Genomic DNA, 17,631 nt, shown 5'->3' with positions numbered 1-17,631 from the left:
CAAATGATTCCAAAAAGAAAAAATAGGTTTTCTTTTCTGCTGTTGTTTTTTTATTTGTTAAATAAAACCAAAAGCTTTCCCTACATTGCATAAGTTCAGACTTACTGTAAAAAACAAGGTCTAAAGAAAAACGAGCAAAGCCTGCCCCGACACATCAAGTCATATCACAGAAGCATACGCAGACAGCGTTAATCACCCTTTTCTGCCTGATTGATCAGCAGAGGTAGTTTCTATGAGAAGCCTAATGGAGCAATGCTGCTCCATTATGTAACGGCATCCCAGCAGCACTTAAAGAGGCCCCCCTCTCTTTTCTTCCCCACACTGCTGCACCTTTCCCCGCTTGCTGTCTCGGATACAGAGGTCCATTCCAGCGCACACACCTACAGACACATCCTAATACCAACAGATCACGTATAAAAGGTAAAACCAGATTTTCCTTTGAAAGACTTCTCTCTTTTTTTTTTTTTTTTTTTTACATTTAAAGGTGACCTATGATTGCTTTGGCAGGACTTAGAGTATGATTTTAATCATCACTATTTCTGCAAGATCTTCTTTGGGAAAACAAGGAAGCCAGTTTGTGTTTGGAACAAGGTTCAGCCAAAGAGACACTTTCTGAGAATCCTGATCTCTGTTTCTGTCCGGCTGACTGGTTCAGCAAAGGTAAGAGTGAAGACTTCCATCCTTATCACTTAATGGATAGATTCATTTATTGCACAGTTGTGCCCATTTAAGGGCATAATTTAAGATAGTTTTTTTAGTGATTCAAAAGTTTAATACAGTAGTTAACTCAGGACTTGTGACAGAACTGTGCATCATTAATGAATAGAAAAATTAAGCTATGCAGATCCATCAAGTACATAAAACATGAATCTGTTCGGCAGTGTCGACCAGATAAACATCTTTAACTGAATAAAGGAACATTTGATCTATTCCAGATTTAGATTGGAATTTAAAATCAAAGAAAAAAGAGCAAAATGGTTGGTTTCCGAAATGCAGAAGTTCCTCCAACCGCAGCTGTAAAGTTTGTGGGGGCGGGAGCTGCGGCGTGCATCGCTGACCTGCTCACCTTTCCTCTGGACACGGCCAAAGTACGGCTGCAGGTAAACTGGAGTTCATCTCCGTCATTCAATCATTTATTTCCCTCCTCCTAATCCGTATCAGTCCATCTGTGTTTCCTCTTATTCTCTGTGCAGGTCCAAGGAGAGGCCTGCATCCCTGAGGCCATGGGAGGAAAGGCTCCTGCAGTAAAGTACCGAGGTGTGTTTGGTACCATCATCACCATGGTGCGCACAGAGGGGCTTCTGAGTCTCTACAGCGGGCTGGCAGCAGGGCTCCAGAGACAGATGAGCTTTGCCTCTGTCCGTATTGGCCTCTATGACTCTGTGAAACATTTCTACACCAAAGGATCTGACCGTCAGTGGCTGTTAACTCAAATACTTTATTTAAAGAAGTTCAGAGTTCATGTCTGATTTTTTCTGGCTCAGATGCGGGCATTGGCAGCCGGCTGCTTGCAGGTTGTACCACAGGTGGTCTGGCAGTGGCTATTGCTCAGCCAACGGATGTGGTGAAAGTTCGTTTTCAGGCACAAGCCAGGTCAAAAGGGGGTACAAGACGCTACTGTGGCACCATTGATGCTTACAAAACAATAGCTAAGGAGGAAGGCATGCGCGGACTCTGGAAAGGTGATCTTAACTCCATAGATACTGTCTAAAGGGTCTTAAATGAATCTTCATGGCAAATATTTGTGTGTGCACAAAGGGATGAGTCCAAACATTGCACGCAATGCCATCGTTAACTGCACAGAGCTGGTGACGTACGACTTCATCAAGGATTTCCTCCTCATGTCCACCCCCATGTCTGGTAAGAAAGAGGGCCTGGGTCTGATTTATCAAACTTGTTTACACACAAAATAAGGCCTGAGACTGACCATGCTTTTCAAAATTATCATCAATTTAAAACAAAATTGCAGTGAAAATGTGTCTTTGGAGTAAATTTATAGACTTAACGTGCAACAATAATGGGTGGTATTATTGTTGCAAGCAATGAACACGTTTTCTTTGATAAAAATACAATAGATAAAGCCTTACTAAGTCCTCTTAGACACCCAACATTGTATAATGTGATCATTAATCATAGATCAACATTATCATAAGCAATAAATATTGCAGAGAAATTCATGCTGCATTATGAACCATATGTCTAAATTTACACCAGGACCTGTAGAATGGATATAAAAGGTCTAAGAGCAGCTCAAATTCCCCATCAATACTAAACATTTCCTCATCATCACATTCCTCTTCCCGATGATCCCCAGTGTGAGTGTTACCACAGATCAATACATAAATCGAACAAGTTGCTAGGCATTCACACCGACTGCTGTAAACATTTAAATACAGCTGTGACACCCATCTGACGTTGCTGCCAGAACACGTTTTCAGGGCTGACTTTTGACCCTTGATAACGAATGGCTCATCATACTCCCGAGATCAGGGCTCTGCAACCTTTAGAGTCTACAGAGCCAGTGTGGCCCTGAGTCCGGGAATCAAACTCGATTAGAGCCTCTAATGCCACATGATGCTTTTATACAAAAATATTTTTTTTTTCCAGAGCCTCTCTGAGAGGTCCAATGATCCACAGGCTGCAGACCCTGCTCGGATCTACAGCGGGTGAAACAAGTATTGAACACGCCACCATTTTTCTCAGTAAATGTATTTCTATAGGTGCAATTGTGATGACATGTCTACCAGATGTTTTTAAAAATCCATTCAATCCACACATACAAAGAAATCAAACAGTAGATGTCCAGAAATGAAGTTATGTGAAATGATGTGGAATGGCACAGGGAGAAAAGTATTGAACACACTACCTGAAATTTTACAAACACTTGTAGAAATGCCTTTGTGGGTAATGACAGCTTCAAGACGCCTTCTGTAAGGAGAAATTATTTGCATGCATTACTGAGGTGTGATTTTGGCCCATTCACTCACACAAACACTCTTGAAGGTTTTGTGGGCCTCTTCTATGACATCTGATCTTTAGTTCTTTCCATAGATTTTCTATTCCTAAAATTTTATTTCCTGATTCCAGTCAGGTGATTGGTTTGGCCATTTTAGAAGCTTTATTTTATTTCTCTGAAACCAATGGAGAGTCTCCTTGGCTGTGTTTTTGGGGTCATTTTCTTGTTGAAATGTCCCCCCATGCTTCATCTTCCTCACCCTGGTAGATGGCAGTAGATTATTATCCAGAATATCTCTGTACATTTGTTCATCCTTCCTTCAATTATTTGAAGTTTGCCAATACCATATGCAAACCCCCGCCCCCCCCCCCCCCCCCCCCCACACACACACACCATGATGTTCCCACCTCCACACGTCACTGTTGGTATGGTGACCTTTGACAACATGATGTGTATTACGGCATCCAAAGAGTTTAATCTTGGTCTCATCTGACCAGTACTTCACAGGCTTGTCTAAATGTTGTGCAGCAAACTTTAAACGACCTTCTACATGCTTTTTCCTCAGAAGTGGAGTCTTGCATTGTGAGCGTGCATACAGTCAGAGAATGAACTTTAAGACCAGAGGTTCCTGCCTTAGACATCCTAGCTGTTCACTGCAGATCTGTCGTTTTTAATAAACACTTTTTGACACATATTGTCTGTCTGTCTGAATACTGGGTTCTCTGCTCTGAGCTCTAAAAAGGGGCCATTTCACTTTATTACGCATAACTTAATTTCTGGACATCTATGGTTTGATCTCTTTGTATGTGTGGATTGAATGGATTGTTACCAACATCTGGCGAAAATGTCATGTCATGTCAATAGTGCCTCTAGATATATATATTAACTGAGAAAAATGGTGGTATGTTTAATACTTATTTCACCCGCTGTATGTGCTGAACAGGATTCAGTATTTAAGAGACTGACGTGCTGGACACAGACTCCAATATACAAAAAATTAAAGAGTAACTGGGTGCATGGTACTCCAGAAAAAAAAAAAATAGAATTACCGGTATATATAGATTATTACATATGGGTAAAAAATGGCCGTGGCTTTAGGCCGCAGTTTATCAAAGCTAAGCTAAAGATAATCCAGATTCTCAGGTATTTAATGTGTTATATTTTGATATCACAGCCTGCGCTAAGCTGCATACTGTCTACCATATTGGATGTCCTTGTTAATATGAGCAGTCCATCAATCAGACCCTTTCCATTTCCATTCATAAAAGTTTATTTTACTCATAATACTTCCATTTAGTTGTGTTTTCCTTTTTGTTGTTGTTCTTTTCCTTGCAGTTTTCATGGCAGCTTTTAAAGATCATTGATCTGCTGGCTCATTTAAATACACAGTGACATTTATGCAGTGATTTTCTTGGACCATTCATTTATGGCTGAATGTGGGCATGCAGAGAGCCCAGCATGAGGGAGAGCTTTGTCCGTACCAGTGTTATTTATGGAGAAAAATTTGCTTGCTGTTGTGTGTATGCATGTATGGTTTGATAAATCTCAAAAACCTTATGCGTACCAGTGTTCTGCATTTAGACCTACACACATTCTCAGTACAGATGCATGCATTCTTTGATAAGAGAGACCTGTGGTCCTACAGGTAACATGCTTCAGAAGGTTTTCAGAAGCTGAAACTTAACCTCTTGTACTCCACAGACAACCTGCCTTGCCACTTTGTATCGGCCTTTGGAGCAGGTTTATGCACAACTGTGATCGCTTCACCCGTGGACGTGGTCAAAACACGATATGTGAACTCTGCTCCAGGCCAGTACAGTGGAGCCCTGAGCTGTGCTGGCGCTATGATAAGCAATGAGGGCCCGCTGGCCTTTTATAAGGGGTAAGGAAACACTGCAAAGACACTGCTGATAGATTTATTGCAGAAAAAATAGATATTAAACACACAAAGAGCCACAGAAAATAAAATCACAAGAAATCTCTAATCTATAACGATCTCTTTAATTCTTTACATTGTTATATGATCAATTATTAGAAGTGGGTGGAAAACACAAAATAGTAGCACTACTGTAATATTTTTACTTGAGTAAAAGCAAAGGGTAAAACGTTTTTTGTAAAAAGGCTAATGATCGCAGCCTCTGATGTTGTAAAATGATGTTTAGGTCTAATATCAATGGAAAAGACAAAGAAAACAAACTGAGTTGAGTTGTCTCAGCATCCTTTTGGTTGTGGCTAGGCCTTTTCAAGTTTGGACAACAGCTGGAGAATCTAAAAATCCTTGACAATAGGAGAGATATGATATGATCTTTTTCATTTTTATCAGAACTCTGGCTGCAGGATTTCTCAGCTGAAGGCTTTTAACTACAGTTTGACTTCCTGATAGTAAAGAATTACAATAGTTCAGCCTTAAAGGAATAGTACACCCAAAACATGATTAGCCTTCATTTTCTACTCACCCCCATGCTGAACAACACTCTGGAGTACTTTTTTGATATCTCAAATGCATCTGGAGATCTGGGCAGAAAGGTCCATAAAAGTCCACAAAAAACGTGTCAATATTCCTCCATACTGCTCGCCCAATGTATTCCAAGTGTCCTGAGTGGGTAGCATCCAGAATTTACTCGAAACAAAGTCATTTAGAATGTTTTTAGAGCATAAACAGTAGTCTATAGGATTTCCTAAAAGCGTGCGCCTGCGCGTTCACGACGCTACGGAAACCGGCAGACCAAACCAGATGAAAGTGCGCATTCAGCGTCTGCTCTGCCGATAATGCAAGCGTAGAAGAAGAAATGTGCTGTTTACCTGTGCAAAGAAAGAAACAACGAAAGAAAAATGTCTGAGGACTTCAGTGTTGAGGAAGAGCATGAGTTCTTTGCCGAGCTGAATGCGCACTTTCATCTGGTTTGGTCTGCCGCGGTTTCCGTAGACTCGTGAACGCGCTTTTAGGAAATATCAAAAAAGTACTCCAGAGTGTTGTTCAGCATGGGGGTGAGTAGAAAATGAAGGCTAATCATGTTTTGGGTGTACTATTCCTTTAAAGTAACATGCAAGAAGACATGGATGCATAATGAAGACCAGTTTCTCAGCATCACCCCTGGACAGGATATTTCTATTTTGTGCAATATTCCACAGATGAAAGAAGGAAATTCTAGAAACCTCTTTGATATGGGATTTAATTTACAGGTCCTGATCAAAAATAAAACCATCTACACTCCACAGTGCGCGACACACAACTTGGCCAAGAACGGCCCGATTGCCACACTTGCCAGATGACTGGAGAATCATCTCAAAAATTGCGCAGTGTATGCTGGGCTTTAGTCAATATTTTAAAACATAAGTTGTTAATAACTTTACAAAACACATTACTGTTTATTTATAGCACAACAGGTGAACAACTGCAGCCTCTATATCCATAGTTTGGTTTCAGTGGCGGTTTTCTCCAGGGTGTGCTATAACTTTAAATTAGATGTATACCAAAACAAATCAAATGTGTACTAAGGTATCAGACCAGTATATTTATACAAATGGCAATAAGAAAAAACATTATAACATTTTCCAAAAAATGCCTTAAACCAGTCCTTCCTGTCTTCATGAAAGCTGGGTCAGATCCTGACGTTTGAAAAAGGAGGCAGGGAAAGCAGAATAATACTTGGTACTTAAGTTCCTTTTTACCAAATAGTATTTTATTCTCACTTAATTTTTTTAGTAGGTGGCTTCCTTATAATGTTGCGTTAGTGAAAATATCTGAAGTAATGCTTCTCTTAGTTGAGATGTTTCTGTTCTCTACCCACCTCTGATGTTTCTCCACTGTTTCACTGAACTGAGGGATTTCCTGTTCTTTATGTGATGAAATAATCTTGTTTTTCTGTTTTCTCCTGGTTTAGGTTCATGCCCTCATTCTTACGGCTGGGCTCCTGGAACGTGGTGATGTTTGTCACATATGAGCAGCTAAAGCGGGCTTTGATGGCAGCCAATCACAGCTGCACAACTTTATTATAACAACTGAAGTATTCCTGCTGTTGTAACACAGCTGCCTTTATCTCTCAGCTCAAACCTAATAAAACTTTTTTTACTCCACTCTTTTTACATTAAATCAAACTGCTTTCAGCTCCTGCTGCATAGAGCTTTTTTGATCAGACGCTTGTTTTCAGGGCAGAGCTTCTCTGGAAATGAGATATCAAAGGCAATGATGAGGTCTCCTCTCTGGGAAGGATCCTTGGGCAGCGGCATTCCCTCTCCACTCAGCACTTTTTTGTACGAAGGGCTGGATCATAATGAGACATTTCTTAGTAAATGTCATTGCTAAAACACACTGTTGACATGAAGTGACAGTAATTTTGATATTAAGTTTGTCTAATGTTGATCTTTGACCTAAAATAGGAGGTCATTGCAAACTTCAGTGCAGTAAATAAAAGGAAAGCACTTACTGCACGATGTCGTTGACAGGAATGGTGAGCAGCCTGCCATCTAGTGTCTGCACATCCACAGAACAGCCGGTCAACGCCTGCTGGGAGGGGAAGACGTTTGCTGAGGGATCCTTCACAATTATTTAAATCATTTATTTTATGTTGCAAGCAAATTTTATTTTTATTTGCATGTAAGTATTTTCTCTATCTTTTGGGAGGAAAAAAAAGACTTAGAAATACAATATTTCTTCCATTATTTATGGACTGATTATTGTTGAAAGCAAAGAAATTATTTTTTAAATGGATATTAAAAAAGAAGTCAATCCAGAAATCAACGTTAGGAATTACAGCCTGTTCAGGTTAACAATCCAGCAGGCAGTAAAACCTGACATAACGCACCATCTCCAGAGAGATCCTGGCCTTATAGATGAGGTCGTTGTGCTGTCTTTTGAACAGATGATGAATCTTCTCCCTCACTATGAACACAATATCTGCAGGAATGCTGTTTGGTCCCTGGGGGTGAAGCATAACAGCTTGGCTTAAAATACGGAAGGATGTGGTTAAGAAAAGCAACACATTTTAAAGTAAAATCCTAAAAACTATCAATAAATTTCACCTATTCAGAGGCTAATGAATTCAGTATAGATGGTACAGGACAGGAGAGTCTTCAGCGTTTCTCAGTCCAGGACCCCCAGATTGATGCTCTGTCACTGCATCAGATGAGCTTGTTGACATGCTGAGGGTTAAGTCTGTTAAGCTGGAGTTGCCATCTTTTCATACATGAAAATAAAGGAGTCTTTTTGTAAAAGGTGATCAGATAAGCCAAATTAGGTTCAAATAAGGCTTAGAAACCTTCATTGAACAACTTATTGTAAAACAATAAGTGTGGTGAATGGGCATAGTTTTGATCACGTGGTGTCAGCAGTGATTGGTAAAATCACCTGTTCTGTTCACCTGGTGTTTGTGTCAGAGAGTGGGTGATGGGGGATGTCTACATTTTGCTGACCGCTTTAAGTTTTTGGATATTATTGTTGCGCTTGATCACGGCTCCTACCTGTGGATTTGTTTGTATGCTGCCTGCATGTTTTTTGAAGATCAATAAAAGGATCTGAACAGCATATTGGACTGAACCTTTTGAGCACGTCAACAAGGATTCCCCTAATCAGCCGCTCGGCGACTTAGTTGTTTTGACTGTCGCCAACAATAAGAAGTCCAGACCAGAAAATGAGACAAATGTTACAAACTCACATATGCACGCAACTTAAAGGTATAGTGGAGGATGTTCTTTTTCCGGGTGGATCATCAAAATAAGTGGTCCTCCTAACTGTCAGTCAGATATGTTTACGTAAGGCCGTCCTACGTTTTCGTCCCCATTTTCACTTACCGTTGGTGAGTCTGACATTGTGGAAAAATTGCAAATCTTCTTTTGAAAAGTAAGCTTGTATGAGCGATGCAAACAGCAACTTTTAAACAGAGTGTGCATGAGGAAAAAATTGGCTTGTGCATGTCTCGCACACGTTTAATAGGCGTTCCTCTTGGGAGTGGGTACACGGTTGTGCATGTGCATTTTTCTTTTTAAAAGGGGAGAGGGCGGGTCTTTTTAAAAAATTTTAGAAAATCCTCCGCTATACCTTTAAGCGTCTTTCCCACTGAAATTAGCAGGTTAACGTGTGTTTTTCAAACATGGTCGACCCGCTAACAATCGTCATTTAGACCCCTTCCCATTGGCTAAAAAAGCTGATCAACCCCTCGCTAGCAGCTGCGTGGCCTCTGAACCCCCACTACTGTGAGTCTGGTGACATCATCACGCTGGGTTAGCATTCATGATGTCAACAGTGTGACAGAAATCAGGAAAGTAAACAATGGAGAGCAACATGTAAGGAAGCCAGGGTGTAGTCTGTGTGCTTTATTGTTTCGCTCTATTTTCTGTCTGAATCCCTCTCACCAGAGCTGCTCCATGTTTATTGAATGCAAACAAAGCTGTTTCTGCTTGTTAGATCAGAAGCGACTGTTGCGGTGTGTTGACGTCCCTACGTTGCCTTCAATGGTATCACATAATTTTGTAAGTCGACCCGGCTCTGGTGTTCCCACAGCATGCAGATCAGAGCAGAGGCGATCTTAACATCATTTAGAAGCGACAATGGCCTCTAAAATTTTTGAATGTAGGCTTGTACCTGAGTTTCACAAGTTAAATGTTTATATTTTTTATATCCTTCACTCATGGATTGGCTTGATTCAATCCTTAGATTATCGTCTGCATATTGATGAAGGCACACAGACTATTTTCACCCTCTTTGGAGAGCCGCTCAGAGCGTACACACATGCATTCGTTTTAGGATGTGCAAACCATCGTGCAAACCCTGCCTTTGTGTCTGTTATTATGATTTACTCTTTAAGTAGTCTTTTTTATTGGCTAACACTAAGGTACATTTAATACCTTATGCATTAAATAAATGATTATAAATTCCACATAAACAATCAAATGGAGCACAGTAGCCCTAATATTCCTTGTCATATCAGCCTCAGGAAATGGCTAGGTTATAAAGGACAGATGCATGGGACTCTGCATTCTAATGGCTCCTAACCCTAATCCATCTCCTACTGAGGAAGTTGTGGATAACTTGGTTGACAGAGAGCAGTGCGAGTTTGGGTTCCATCTTCTTAGCAACAGCAGCAGATGAGGAGCAGAGGAGGTCCTGCTTAGATCCAATCTCAAAAATTCAGCCGGCTTTAGCATTCTATGTGTTTTTTATTTTGTTCATTTTTGTTAGATTTAGTTTAGCTTGTTTTGATATAACATTTATGAAAATAAGGAACGAAATTTAAAAGAGCCATATTTCTAGAGTTCATACAGTTTTTGACCACTGTCGTCAGTTTATTTTGTGTTGATCACAGCGCTGCAGCAAAACTGTAAAATCCTTTGGTTTGTGTGCAACAGTCAATTTGCCTCTTGTTGAACAATAAATACTCTACAATCACATTGCTGATGAAGGTTCTCAGTCATCCAGGTCATAGTCATTCCGTAAAAATTCAAAAAAATATCCACTGGACTTGGTTTTCAAGATTTGAAGACGTTTCGGTTTTCAAGATCCTGGAGAGGTGGCGAAACGCCTTACAATCACATTATTCATTATTGGATCCAGGAACACGAAGCATCAAATTAGAGCCAAGCAATGGCTTAGGTTCATTTTGTTTTCTTTAATTAAGAACAAGTCATTACAATATTTAATTGCCAATTAAATGGGGATTCTGTATTTTACACAGGTGGTGACCCTAAACCTAACAATGACCCACTAGGGGCTTGTGACCTCAGCTCAAATTCACCCAGTTTTTAAATCTTTCCAAAAGATGGATGAAACAGTAAAAACTGTATGCAGCATAAAAACGCAGAGTGTACCTGATCGCCTTCTCTAGGGAAAATGATCTTGGTTCCTTCCCTCCATCCAGGCTTTACGTCTATAGTCAGAATCTTGTCCTTGATGCTGGAGGTTTGTCCATCTTCGTTCATAACCTGTAACACACAACACAGATAGAGAAGCCGTTCCTAACAGCAAACCATTAGACACAGGATCATTCACTCATTTGTTCTGTTTTTTCATTATTGTTATTATTTATTACTTTTAATTAGATTTGAAAGGAGCATTGCACATTTTTAAAGAGTAAATATTTTGTCTTTCCCACATATACCCTAACAATAGGGTGGTTCTTACATTACTTGCTTAGACCCAGTTAGAGTTAATAAATAATAAGTACATAGCCAATGTCAAGAACAGAGGTAGCTCACGCTTGGTTTACCTAAGATAAAAACACAGATCTTTATATATTCTATTTACCACATGTTAATGTTTCTATTTTTTATTTTTTTTTTACACAGGCTGTATTGAATCTTGTTATTGAAATCAATGTTCAGTTGTTGCCCAGTTCATTACAACGTTTGTGTACAAAAATTAAGATTCCTTATCAATATCCTCCTTTTCCATTCTGGTGAGGCTGAAAGCATCAGAATGTGCAAGATCAAAAATATCCTCAATGTTTCCTCAATGTATGAACAAAAAATCTTTTTCTTGTTGTGTCTTGGATCTGTATGTGGTGTTTATCTTTAATAACTGCTGCCAGTCATTGCAGCCATTAAACAGCCAAACACTGCCTGATGCTGATGTTTTAACCATCTTCTGCAGTCCATAGGTAGTGATGCCACATTGTTTTCAATTGAATAAATAACAATTTCAAATCTTCTAACATATAAATAATGCAAAGCCCAGGATTCCAACATATCTTTAAATTTATTTTTTAAATTTATTTTCTAATTTCAAGTGCATTATATGTAATAATCTTATTTTAAGGTTGAAAACTCCCATTCCACTTGAAAGATCATCTTATTTCCTGCTAAGATTATTGACAAATAAAGTTATTTTTATAAAATGTTTTCAGCTCAGTTTTTTTCAGTCCAAGATAAACATAGAAATTGAAAATGCAGCTTCACCTCCACGCCCCACTTTAACTGAATATAACTTTATTAAACTTATTTTTATGAATTGTGATTCTTTGGCCTTATGTTTGCTTTTAAATTAGTTTTAAAATGACTACATCTATGAGATGCTTTAAATAACATTTTATTATATTATAAATTAGCTCATCTAGTTCATAAGATGTTGTTTAGAATACTAAAGACTGAGGAAATTATTTCCAACTGTTTACCTCTAGGCTGAACCTGCAGGTGCTGTTGTGGACACACCTGATATTAATCCTGACAAAATTAAAAACTGTGCAGCCTCTTAGTGAAACCTACTGGACCACTAATCCTAATTATAACTTCATCTAACAAAGACAAAACAACAGATCCCTGAAGAAAACCACTGAGTTTCAAAGGGTCATCAACCGGCTGCAGAGAAAACGAGCTGTCTGTAGGTGAAAGGGCAATGAAGTGAGGCTGTACCTGCAGTTTCTCAGAAGAGTCACAGGTGTAGTAGAATAATAAAGGACCATCTCCAAAAAACAACAACTGCATATTTAAATTAATACAGAGGCTGATGTTCGAATAAGGCAAAGATATAAAATATTTAAAGGTTTTTGGAGAAAACAGAGGAGGCGGATACCTTCTTAAAGGCTCATGTCCCTAAACCTTAAATATGTAAAGAGCTGTAATTTGTATTCTAACATTTACTAGACCACCAAGAATCTCAGCAGCTCTCAGGGGAATAAAGAAAGGAATGACTGAACCCCAGAGAAGCAGCGGGCTGAGGAGAACAGGCAGCTCTGTGATATGTTAGCAGCTTCTACCCTGCGAGATATCTTGATCTTCTTTATGCATCCGTGGAAGAGATCATCCAGCGACAGGTTAAGATCTCTCTCTATAGGAGAATCTTGAGTCTTCTCAACTCCTGTGTGCAGGAAGTCAAACTCAAGGTGGGACTCTGTAGTGTAAAAGTCTGGGGACAAGATTAATAATAAGAAGCAGCTGGTTTTATTTAAAAAAGGCATACAATGTTTGTTTTTTATTCACTTTTCTCACCTGCAAAGGGGTTGTTGTCTCCAAAGAACTGTCTGAAGGTTTTCTCAGGGTTGCCGTGGTAAATATATCTGGAGGACCAAGCTCCTCCACTGGCCAACTCTAAAGGGATGCCATCTCTGAGTCCAACCTCACCAAATTTATCATAGGTTGCTTTTTTTCTAGCTGAAAGGGAATAGACACAACACTAAAAGACTCGTACTAATAATACCCAGGTCAGTAGGTTTTCTTCAGTACATATTAATGAAGTTAAATAACTCTGGATAAATATATATATGTGAAGTTGTTTGAATTTCTAAATGAAAGTGAAGACTGTAAATAAATTCAGGATGTTTTTGTTTCTTGTCAAATCAAAGATACGAGACATCAAATCTTAATCTGTGAGAAAACAAGTCAGTAAGTCACAGTTTTGCAAAAATACAAATAAATCACAAGTTTGTGAGCATAAATCACTAATTTATCTGAACAAATTACAGATTTATGAATAGGAATCACATATTTAGAAATAAAAATCTACAGCCCCCGTTAGAACTGTTACACTCCGTTCCAGCTGGTGCACCTGCATGTTGGTATAATAATAAATTTTTTTATCTAATACATGATTCAAATGTAAATTATACAATTGGAATATAACAAGCAAAATTAAACAATTTAATGTCTCATCTAATAAGTTAAAATGCATTTGAAATTATGTATTAAAAAAGCTATTATCTAAAACTGAATGTTTTTTTTATTTAGACTATTGCTTTTCTTTATATTTATACATAAATACAGAGTGAAGAACTAATTTCTATTTTCATGGGGTCTCCAGTTCATTTTATTGGTATTTTTTGAGCCACAGGATGAAATGTTTGGGAACCTCTGGATGATTTGATTGGAATGTATGCAATAAACTGCACTGAATTGACAATATCTGGGGATATAAATTGTATTACATATTAGTTGTGAGTTGGTGACATATAAATAAACCAAATTCAATTAAATCTTACCAAATCAACTTCCACTGAAAAATTATAAAAAACATAAATAAGTCACTTTTCCTTGGAAAACATGTATTTTCTCTCAATTTGATCAGATAGGTCAGATAGGAGGATTTTGATTAAAAATAAAAAAATTCAATTTTTTGTTACAAGTGCATAATATCTAATTATCTTATTCTGTTTACATTCCATCACTGCTGCACTTTATGAAAAGGAAATGTTCATTTCACTGCTAAGCTGCTGCTCATTTACTGTGTAAAAGCTATACTAAAGGAAATTTTGCTTTGTATGTGTATAAAAAAAATGACAATAAAAGTTGTCTAAGTCTCTAAGTCTATTCTAAGGGTAAAAATACTAATTCCATTGGCAGAACATCTCACCAGTTAAATAAAGAGCAAAAACACTTATAAGATGAGATAGCAAAGTATAGAAATGGGGGATGACATTAAACTGGCTAAGAAAATACATTGGAAATATGAAACAATGTGTAGAAATAAATAATCACAAATCAGAATTGCTAAACATAATTTGTGGGGTACCACAGAGGTCCTTGTTGGGTTAGACGTATTTGACATATTCAAATGATCAAACCTGCTAAAATGCAATATATTTGCAGATGATACTGCAGAAAACATCCAAAAACTCGCAAAGATGGTCCCAATAGAAATTACAATATTTAAATTGCTTGAAAATTAGTAGATTATCCTTGAAATGAAATAAAACAAAATTGATGATATTTGGAAACCACAATAAATTTAAAACCAGAACATTCAAAATAACAAATGACAGTGTTGATTTAGAATCAATCTACCAGATCAAACCTCTGGGTTTAAATTTAGCCTCAGATCTGGGGGGTGGGGTGTTATTTGTGAATAAATCATCCATAAATATCTGCTTATCTTACAGAATATTCTCATTGTACCATAATTGACTTATAGCGTGGAAGTTTGGGGGAATACATTACAAATAAATGTACAGCCACTGTATGTAATGCAAAAAAACCAACAATAAAAATGCTATATTATGTAGGATTTTTGGGCCACTCGATAAGCCTGGAACTCAACGCTAATCCAGACATTTTTAATTAAAAAAGCTTCCTGGATGGGAAGCGAAACATCTTAAAACTTGGAAAACAAAGTCCAGTGGTTTGTTTTTAACTTTTAACTTTGTTGGAATGACTATGACCTGGATGACTGGGAATCTTCAACAGAAATATAGGATAGAAATGGATACGTTTTTTTTAAATTAAATATGTTACAAATCTGTGACCTTATAAATTTCAAAGTAAGGAACCAGCATCTTCCGAACAACATGATAAAACAGTTTTGTGACAGAGAAGGGAGTTGTTTATGAGGAGAAGGATATTCTTAAAAACAATATAATGTATTTGAATGGATTAAATCATTCTGCTTCATTCTACTGTATCTCTATTTTCCCACTCTGCAGAATCTGTTAGTTAGAGAGAAATATCAGCTGTGCTGCTGCCATCAACACCTTTGTTTATAGATGCTGGAGATCACCCTGTTTTCTAGTGTAGTCCTGTTTCTCTGACTGTGTCTGGCTGGATGTGCTTTCTTCATCCTCTGACATGGGAGTTGGCTCAGAGCTTTTCTGCCTGGCTGTGTGTTTCCTGGATGGGGCCGCCTTTTACAGTTCATTTTTGTATCTCTGCTTCTGTCTCCTTGAACCCCAGTTGGCCTCGGCAGATGGTCGCTCACACTGAGCCTGGTTCTGCTGAAGGTTTCTTCCTGTTTAAAGGGAGTTTTTTTTCTCTCCACTGTCGCTACAAGCATGCATAGTGTGAGGGATTGCATTGAAGTCAATAAGTTGATGCAATCAACTGGTTTTCCTTAGAACATTTTTAATCAATGACCTGGTTGAATTGTAAAGTGCCTTGAGATGACATGTGTTGTGAATTGGCAATATATAAATAAACTGAATTTAATTGAATTAAATGATGCTGAGATCAAAGAGAGTAAATATGAAACAATTTAAAAGACGTTTCAAAAAACAAAGGATGGGTTTATCAAAGGTCAAAAATATTATGGATGTTATTAATATAATGTGTAGCTAAATATAAAGTAGTTCTTGATATGAAAAGATTATGAGAGATATGGGCAGGAAATTATACAGTCAAATCTTATATCTTCCACCTGGTCCCCTTTGAGCAAATTGTGTAAAAAAAAAGCTTATGACTATTTTTTCATATTTTCTTTTTTTTTTCTTTTTTTTTTTAACTTTTATTGTTATTCGAGATAAATGACTATGAAATGATAAAAGGAATAGCGTCAAACACTTTCCCTGCCTTATTTGAAAACTAAAGGAAAACCGTGTTCCTATCCCAGGTCAGTGGGCCTGAATCCCAGAGCAGAGAGTCGGGGTGAAGGTGAACCAACTCACGGTCACTCAGGACATCATAGGCTTCCCCCAGCTGAAGGAATCTCTCGCTGCTTCCAGCTTCTACATTTCTGCTCGGGTGAAACTTCAGCGCGAGGCGTCGGTATCTGCGTGAAGATGATGAAAAGATCGTGACGTGACGTGTCAAACCCACGGAGGGACAGATGAAATAAAAACTTACGCCTTTTTAATCTCCGCGTCTGTTGCGTGTCTGTTTATTTCTAGCGTCTCGTAGTAATCGCAGCTCATGGTGGAGAGAAAAAACAAATAAAATAAAACCAACCAAAACAGTCCAAAGATAAAATCTGGAGAAACACCAAACAAAACCCGGTGGATAGAAATCAAGCTAACGAGCAGAAACGGCTTAATTGTTGTTGAAAATGGTTTCTATGGTGACGAATGAAGATCTCGCGAGATCTTGGACATGGCGGGTGCAAACACATCTGTCAAAGGGCTGACTTTTTATTACTCCACATTAATAACAATGGACGGAGAGGTTTTAAAATGTGCTTATTACCAGTAGTTCTACTTCTGATTCACGGCGGTTCAATAAATATGGCACAAAAAATTTGTCACAATGAAAACTGCTTAATTATAATAATAATTAACCAGGAAGTCCTTTCCCCAGATTTAGGAAAACAAAATTCAGTAAATCCCTCGTTACTTAAACAGTGACATGTGGTGCAGTAGATGTAAAATTATCAATGAAGAAAATAATAATAATAAAAACAAATATAGAGCAACCTATAATTTATTCATTATATTATTGAATTGATTGATTGACTCACAGTGGAGAAATGTACCCATTACATTGGCTCAATAGTCAAAAAGAAGATGAGATAAAAAGTTTTACTTCTTCATACCCCTTTTCAGGCAATTTCCATTAATCGATGTCATTTCTCTGGCTGTATATAACGACAGGTTTATATGTTGGAGGGTTTAGTTTCCATTTATGCTCGGGTGAATTTAGTTCGTTTGGAAATTGGTGTTTGGTTTGCTTGATCGAACTAATCTCTTTTTGTGTGTATTTGGTTGATTTATTTATTTTTGTTTATTCAAAATTGTCTGAAATAAATTCCTTTTCATTCATTGTCCAGTACTAAAATTAGTAAACAAGGCTTTGTCAGTAATGAATTTTATAGAAACTACTCCAAAGGTTGGAATCTGTATCCAAATCTGTGGCCTGATTCATAATATGCAGCGTCATTAGTGCCTTCTTTAGAAAGAGGACTAAACAATAATTAGAATTGAATGAATTACTACTGCATATATTATAGAAGATAAAAAAAAAAAACTGTTAAATAGGGGATGAGGTGTCATTATAGTCGAGAAACCAACTATTCTCTCTGTTTCATACACCCTTTTTAAAAGTCTCACCAAATT

At 37.8% G+C, this 17,631-nt stretch overlaps 2 protein-coding genes across 4 annotated transcripts; one reads left to right on the top strand and one right to left on the bottom strand.

Moving 5' to 3' along the window:
• The first annotated feature begins 240 nt into the window (after window positions 1–240).
• ucp2 (uncoupling protein 2) lies at window positions 241–7,033 on the top strand. 2 transcript variants are annotated; one of them, XM_038296853.1, is made up of 8 exons: window positions 241–420; window positions 547–660; window positions 936–1,100; window positions 1,194–1,413; window positions 1,485–1,682; window positions 1,759–1,860; window positions 4,658–4,838; window positions 6,841–7,033. In XM_038296853.1, exons 3-8 carry the CDS (start codon window positions 975–977, stop codon window positions 6,953–6,955), a joined length of 942 nt encoding a protein of 313 aa, XP_038152781.1. In that variant the 5' UTR covers window positions 241–420; window positions 547–660; window positions 936–974; the 3' UTR covers window positions 6,956–7,033. The 2 variants fall into 2 exon arrangements, with proteins under 2 accessions (XP_038152781.1, XP_038152771.1); XM_038296843.1 differs by having other exon boundaries at window positions 508–660.
• Window positions 6,648–16,649, bottom strand: dnajb13 (DnaJ heat shock protein family (Hsp40) member B13). 2 transcript variants are annotated; one of them, XM_038296822.1, is made up of 8 exons: window positions 16,430–16,649; window positions 16,252–16,355; window positions 12,875–13,036; window positions 12,643–12,791; window positions 10,760–10,873; window positions 7,762–7,875; window positions 7,384–7,463; window positions 6,648–7,220 (listed from the first exon to the last, which is right to left on the bottom strand). In XM_038296822.1, exons 1-8 carry the CDS (start codon window positions 16,495–16,497, stop codon window positions 7,061–7,063), a joined length of 951 nt encoding a protein of 316 aa, XP_038152750.1. In that variant the 5' UTR covers window positions 16,498–16,649; the 3' UTR covers window positions 6,648–7,060. The 2 variants fall into 2 exon arrangements, with proteins under 2 accessions (XP_038152750.1, XP_038152759.1); XM_038296831.1 differs by having other exon boundaries at window positions 7,384–7,460; window positions 16,430–16,648.
• Between the last annotated feature and the right edge of the window lie 982 nt (window positions 16,650–17,631).

This window comes from Cyprinodon tularosa, unplaced genomic scaffold, assembly GCF_016077235.1.
Source record: "Cyprinodon tularosa strain WSP-4 unplaced genomic scaffold, ASM1607723v1 ctg110, whole genome shotgun sequence".
In the NCBI taxonomy this organism is placed as follows: Eukaryota; Metazoa; Chordata; class Actinopteri; order Cyprinodontiformes; family Cyprinodontidae; genus Cyprinodon; species Cyprinodon tularosa.
Note: the sequence above shows the minus strand (reverse complement) of the source record. Positions and strands in the feature narration are given on the sequence as shown.

Bases quoted from the DNA above. Each gene is read 5' to 3' on its own strand.
- ucp2 (XM_038296853.1), top strand. From the start codon at position 975: ATGGTTGGTTTCCGAAATGCAGAAGTTCCTCCAACCGCAGCTGTAAAG. The intron at 1,101-1,193 runs GTAAACTGGAGT...TTCTCTGTGCAG, and splicing joins CGGCCAAAGTACGGCTGCAG to GTCCAAGGAGAGGCCTGCAT. The intron at 4,839-6,840 runs GTAAGGAAACAC...CTCCTGGTTTAG, and splicing joins CCGCTGGCCTTTTATAAGGG to GTTCATGCCCTCATTCTTAC.
- dnajb13 (XM_038296822.1), bottom strand. From the start codon at position 16,497: ATGAGCTGCGATTACTACGAGACGCTAGAAATAAACAGACACGCAACA. The intron at 7,464-7,761 runs GTGCGTTATGTC...TTCCCCTCCCAG, and splicing joins CCAGGATCTCTCTGGAGATG to CAGGCGTTGACCGGCTGTTC. The intron at 7,221-7,383 runs GTAAGTGCTTTC...ATTATGATCCAG, and splicing joins CCTGTCAACGACATCGTGCA to CCCTTCGTACAAAAAAGTGC.